This window comes from Phalaenopsis equestris, unplaced genomic scaffold (assembly GCF_001263595.1).
Source record: "Phalaenopsis equestris unplaced genomic scaffold, ASM126359v1 Scaffold001221, whole genome shotgun sequence".
Taxonomy (NCBI): domain Eukaryota; kingdom Viridiplantae; phylum Streptophyta; class Magnoliopsida; order Asparagales; family Orchidaceae; genus Phalaenopsis; species Phalaenopsis equestris.
This window is the reverse complement of record NW_018165660.1, coordinates 96,028-102,473: the sequence shown is the minus strand read 5'-3', so window position 1 is coordinate 102,473 and position 6,446 is coordinate 96,028. Positions and strand designations below refer to the sequence as shown.

At 33.1% G+C, this 6,446-nt stretch overlaps 1 protein-coding gene across 1 annotated transcript; it reads left to right on the top strand.

Moving 5' to 3' along the window:
• Positions 1-4,219: 4,219 nt before the first annotated feature.
• On the top strand, positions 4,220-5,927 carry LOC110033549. The gene is made up of 2 exons (XM_020737571.1): positions 4,220-4,997; positions 5,827-5,927. Exons 1-2 carry the CDS (start codon positions 4,220-4,222, stop codon positions 5,925-5,927), a joined length of 879 nt encoding a protein of 292 aa, XP_020593230.1.
• Positions 5,928-6,446: the final 519 nt, after the last annotated feature.

The window sequence follows — 6,446 nt, the reverse complement described above, 5'->3', positions numbered from 1 at the left end:
TTGAGGTAGTTGAATGATTTATTTATTTATTTATTGACTTAAAAGTGAGCTCAAATATTATAATAATATGTAATAGATTATATGAACAATTAAACTTGTGATTTAAGAAAAAATATGGTAGGATTTTATGAACTGTGATGGGTTGAGCCAAGCTTTTGATTTTTGAGTTCGAGTTTGTTTAATTAATTGAGTTTGAATGCGAGCTCGGATAATCAGTGTGAAAAAGTTTGATTTTAATTCAAGCAATTTATGTGTTAGCATAGCAAATGCAATTGAAGCATTAATAATGAGAAATTATTTGATGTAAAATATTTCACATTACATTTTATAAATTTCTTCAAGTTTACTTGAGACTTTGAATTATAATATATTATAAACATATGTTTGCTGATGAGTTAATTGAGTTAATTTGAGGATGATTTAAGCTTGATTAGCATGTGAGTCATTTTTAAAGCAAAATTTGAGCTAGCTAATGAATTGGCCTAGCATTGTTACATCCCTAATAATGCATTTTTTACAGGTTTGTTCGGATTTGTTACAATCCGACTAATGTTTCTTTTGGGTTTGTTTGGATTGAAATAAAATGAAGAGAACTTAATGTGTTTTTACTAATTTAATGATGGGTTATGTAAATATAGTCATTCATTTTGGTTTTCATATATATATATATATATATATTAAAAAAACCATCATAGAAGTTATCCGAACACGCTGTCATATTTTTATTTCTAAATCTCGTTACTAGCATACAATGTCCGATTTGAACTATTGAAATATATTTTTTTATTTTTTTTGTGTTGGGACACATTTTAAATTTTTTGATGGTTCAGATCGGACAACGCCCACAAATTTAGCATGAGGTCCTCACACAATAATTTTTCTAATGTCTTAGCAGTGCATTTTTATCCATCTCAAATTTATTAAATTATTACATATGTGCTCCGTATGTAATAATTTCTCCCTATACCCTATACTCTAAAACCATGGATGCATTAAATTATTCTTAAGGACTTTAATTAGCTAAAGATATTGACAATGTATGATCAAATATATGGAATGAAAAATAAATTAAACGAAACTAATTACCTCCACATTGTTCTTGTAAAAGGGATTAAAACCGAAGTACTTGAAATTACAAATTGAATAGAAAGACTGAAGAAATAAAAGGGAATTGATTGTCTGTACTCCTTTGAAGAAGAGCTCTTGTTGCTGGGAGCTCTCACAATCTCGATTGAAATATCCTTAACAGTCAATAAAGTGAAATGAAAAGGAAGGGAAGAAGAGGTAGGCTATTAAGAGTTAGTGATTGACCCTGATCATCTTCTAGTATTATCACAAATGAATAATATTTGCATTATATTCAGGACTTTTACATAAGTATTAAGTCATTTAAGTAATATATATTCAAAGAGATTATTTACCATTAAGTTGTTCAATGTAATATACTTTTAAAAATACTTAACCATTAATTGTTTTATTGCTTTTAAAAGATATGTAGATAATGCGTCTCGAGCACAAGTTTGGTAAATCTTTTATTAAGATTTAGGTATTAGATACATTGATGAATGATTTTATTAAAGTTTGGATATTAGATATGTTGGTACTTTATTAGAGTTTTTAGATATTAGATATGTTCAAACATGATGTTCTATTTACTTATTTATACATATCCAACTCTTTAAGTTTAGGTTTTTGACGTGCTAATGCATGCATACGTACATATATACATGCATAACACTTGCATTACCCCCTTAACAATCTAAAACATTTCTTCTGTGTGAAATGCATCTGCGACTGCGTTTTTAAATTTGTCTTCTCCACTATTAAAAAATATTTTGTTGCTTAAAGATAAGTGAACCATAAACAAAAGAGGACTTAAAATGTATATAAATAATGTTAGCATAATATGAATTAAAAGCTACAAACAAATCTTACCATAACTTCCAAACTAAAATACCATGATATCATTATGTCGTCGGCTGGAATGTTTTGTAACTTGTATTAGAGGCTTTGTTTGTGTATGGAGGTAAATTAATCATTTTATATTTTTATTAGCGAGTCATAATCCTTTCCAATTTATGAACAGAATTAGAGTCGATTTTAGTGGGTGGAGTTGTAACCCTATTTCAACCGTCTTTTCTTTCTCCAGATTTGTTGATAGTGGAATAGCCCTCCCCCATGGAGTCATGGACGCAAACGCGTTTGCATAGAGTTACATAAATCACACATTGTTTGACCATTTGTTCGTTGAGTGATTTTGTTTTCCATAATTTTTTGCAATTATTATCAAAATAGACTATTGTGATTCTAGCAAGTTCGCAGATGCAGGACAAAAAAAATCAGAACAATTTAAGTTACGAGATCCGATGCAGCCATAAATAATAACATGCATGTCGTCTGATACCTCAATGCCCACTAAAACAATGAAAAATACATTGATTCATCAGTTGCTTACACATCCTATAAAGATTGACATGATGATAATTGATGACAAATAAAACTTTAATGTGTGACGATGCGAAGTGATGGATGTGTTTTGCTCTTTGAATATGAAGAAAGATCTTGATGACGATAAACAATATGAAGAAACGTCGGAAAAAAAAGATCTGTTAAAAATGAATCAATGTTTGTGGTTTGCTCCGAAATTTTTTATTTCATGAGATCAAATATAAAATGATGGTGCAAACTTATGCGGAAAAATAGTAGAAGAGGCTGAAGAACAAATATATCAAGAAAATATTGAGAATCGTCTCAATATGAAACATCAACTCTAAAAATTTCAGAGGAGAAATTAGGTTATTATAGACGAGCACTTGAATAATTTTACACAGCTTTTGTGAGATCTGTTAAACCTGGATGAGAATATTTGAAATAAAGAGAAGACACTTCTTCTGTTGAGCGGCAATTTCGTCTGCTGTGGGGTTGTGCAGGGGATGCAGAAGGATGGAAAAGGCAGAGATTTGGTTGAAGAAGAAGTTGAGCCTGCAGTTGGAGTGTCTCGACTGAAGGAAGAGGGAGAGAGAAGAAGAGGGAGGTTCGATCCGTGGGAGAGAAGTCTTCGTTCGTGGGCCGGAAAAGGAGAAAGAATTATTATTGATTGTATTGACAAATCAATACAACTAAAATATAACAAAATATGCATGGAGAATAATGTATGGGTTTTGGTGTGTAGAAATTATTACATTTACGTCTGGGTGATGATCGTGATACAGCAGAGGTCTGACCTCTGCGTCCGGGCGACAAACATGATAATTTTTCTTTGGCGTGATGGAAAAAATGAGGAGATAGGACTAGGAGGTAATATGGGATTATTTCATTTTTATTTTTTATTGTTTTCCTAGTTGGTTGACGGGATGGGATGGGAGGTGAGTTGAGCCAGTAGGGATTGTGGGAGATAGGAATAATAAATATTAGTTTTATTATTATTATTGTTATTATTATATGAGTTGGTTGGGTGGAGATATATACATATATATAAATATATATTATAAATCACATAGGAATATTTTATATCAATGAAAATAAAAATATAAATAAGGCGATAGATACCTACTACATGCCCCTACAACTCACACAAAAATAGAGAACTTTAATATTCCTGCAATATTCAAACAGTAAAAGAGAATCTGTTTCTTTCATTATATATATATATATATATATGATATAGCGCGATGGGAGCTCTGCTAGGGTTTTGCGACGATTTTTGGGCGATTTCAGGCTTTTGAGGATGGGGCTTCTCCGGTCGGCTGGTGAGAACTGTCCATCATCACTTGAGTTTATTTCTTCTGTTTTTTCCTTTCGCCGAGTGTTCCTAGATTTTGTTTGGGTTTCAAGTTTCGAATATGCCTCCGGTTTCTCGAACGTTTGTTGATGCTGTTTTGGATGGGGGTGGTGCTTCATCTGCACATTCCTCTGAATTTTTTCCACAAAGTTTTCATGACACTCTTATTGTTGGTGGAGATTATACTTTCATCAAATAATTGGGAGAAAAAAAACGATAAATTTGCTCTTTATGTTACTGAGGATGAAACTTCTGTGCTCGCCACTTCTTGTCGTCTTGCCCTAGTTGGTAAATTTACATATGACGTTCCTAAGGTTGAGTTCATCAGGAGAGAGTTTGAAATGTTAAAATTAAAAGGTTAGTATCATTGATGGTAGACATATATTTATACAATTAGCTAATGATGAGGATTACACTCGCCTCTTTACTAAAAGGTTCATGTGGGTGGAAAATAGTTTGATGAAGTTTCGAAAATGGTCTATTAATTTCGATCCTAAAGCTGAGTTGCCTATTATTTCGGCATGGATTCGATTTCCAGGGCTTAAACTACATCTTTTTAACCATGAAATACTTTTTTCGCTTACTGCTGCGTATGGGAAGCCTTTAAAAATGGATCATGCTACTTTTACTTTATCGAGATCATCTGAAGCACATATATTGGTTGAACGAGATATTACTCAGACTTTCTGTAAAAAAAATTGGATAGACTTGCAACATCAAGGTTATTGGCAGCCTGTTGAAATTGAAAAACATTCGTCTTACTGCACTAATTGTTCTATGTTTGGGCATCAAACTACTTCTTGCTTTCATTTGAATCCACAACTCAAAAACTCCCATAATGCTAGGCAAACTAGTAATCCTGTTAACAATATAATTTTTGATTCGCATGATGCTCCACCTGGTGCTGAAAATGGGAATGAATTAGTTGGAAATCTTGATACTAATGCTACTTCTAATTTGCAACATTTTGTTACAAGAACTATTAATAATTGTTTTGAGGCCTTATTTCAACGATTGAATATTAATGATGGGCATCAAGAAGCTGATATTTTACATTTGTGTAATGATGCTACACCTAAACATATGCAGATTAATGACAATGAGGAGTTAGCTGAAAACTCTAACAATCATAATGCTAATGTTCCTTATAGACACTCTATACCTGCGGAGCCTGATGAAGAAATGATCAATGAGGAGCCTGTGGAAGAAAATATTGGTAATGCACACTCTTCTCTTGCAGGACACACTAATACTAATGATAGGACACACTAATGATAATGAACACTCTACTATTCCTAGTATCATGGTGCATTCTCGTACAGCTGTAACACATTATGATATAAATATTGCTCTTGATAATGCTACATCAACTTTGGGAAATGAATGGCAAGTGCAAAAGCACTCACGAATAAAAGGCTAAATGTAAGATTGAGTTATCTAAGCTTAATGCTAGTAACATTATACGGGAATGTACTTATCACTCAGATGGAGAATAATCAACCAACTCTACTAGATCTTCTAGAAGGGTTGGCTCATGACATCATGATTAACATAATGGTTTGAAATATTTGGGAAGTGGCGGACCCTAACTCCCTTAATAGGCTTAAAAACTTATGTAGGGTTCACAAATTAATCATTTTTGCTATTTTGGAACCTTTGGTTCATGCTAACAAACACAACATTCTAAATAAATTCAAAGGCTATCGTTCTTACTGCAACATTAACAATAAAATTTGGGTTTTCTGGAAGCCCACTGTCACCTTTTTAATTATTGAAGATGAGGATCAATACATTCTCACTCAAATTTATTTTTATGGATTTCAGGGGCGGGACACTTTTGCTTGCTCTAGCTCTTCTCTACATGAAAAAAACTTGCTCTGGCAGAAAATTGAGAATATGGGAAGCATCGTCAACGAGAATTGATTTGTTGGTGGGGATTTCAATATGATCATGAAGCCAATGGGAAGAAAAAGAGGTGGTAGAGTGGGGTGGTAGAGTGGAGCCTGCTCTTATTAATAGATTTTCTAACTTTGTGTCTAATGCAGGTCTTTATGACTTGGGGGCCATATTGAATCTCCTTAAACTTGGAGGAGGGGTTTTATTTATCAGAGATTGGATTGTTTATTGGCTAATTCAGGTTTTATAAGTTACTTTCCTATTGTGAAGGTGCAATATTTGAGTCATGTTACCTCTGACCATAATCCTATTTTGCTCACTGTTGACCTCATTTTTGGTTGAGGTCTAGAAAACTTCTTTAGTAGCCTAGGTCTAGCCATAGGACTTTTCTATTGACTAGTCTTAGAAAATTAGAAGAGGTACCCCACCATTATAAATTCAAAACTATTCTTTTTACTCAACTTGAAATTCCACATATTGATCTTAACCTCTAGCATTTAGTAGGTAAGATCATTATAAGAGAATTCAAGAAGAGTCCTTATAGGATTACTTGACTTTAGGGTCGACCCTAGGTGTTGACTTGGAACTAGGGTACACCATATCTTCACAATACATTAACCCATGGTTCATTTAGAACGGATATCTATCCAATTCTATGTGAAATGCTTAACTTGGTATTTTGCCCCTAGGCACCTCCAAATTACCTAACTGCCCCTGGTACCCAAATTTGGCTAATATTCCCAAATTTTGCCAAAATACCCAAAATTGA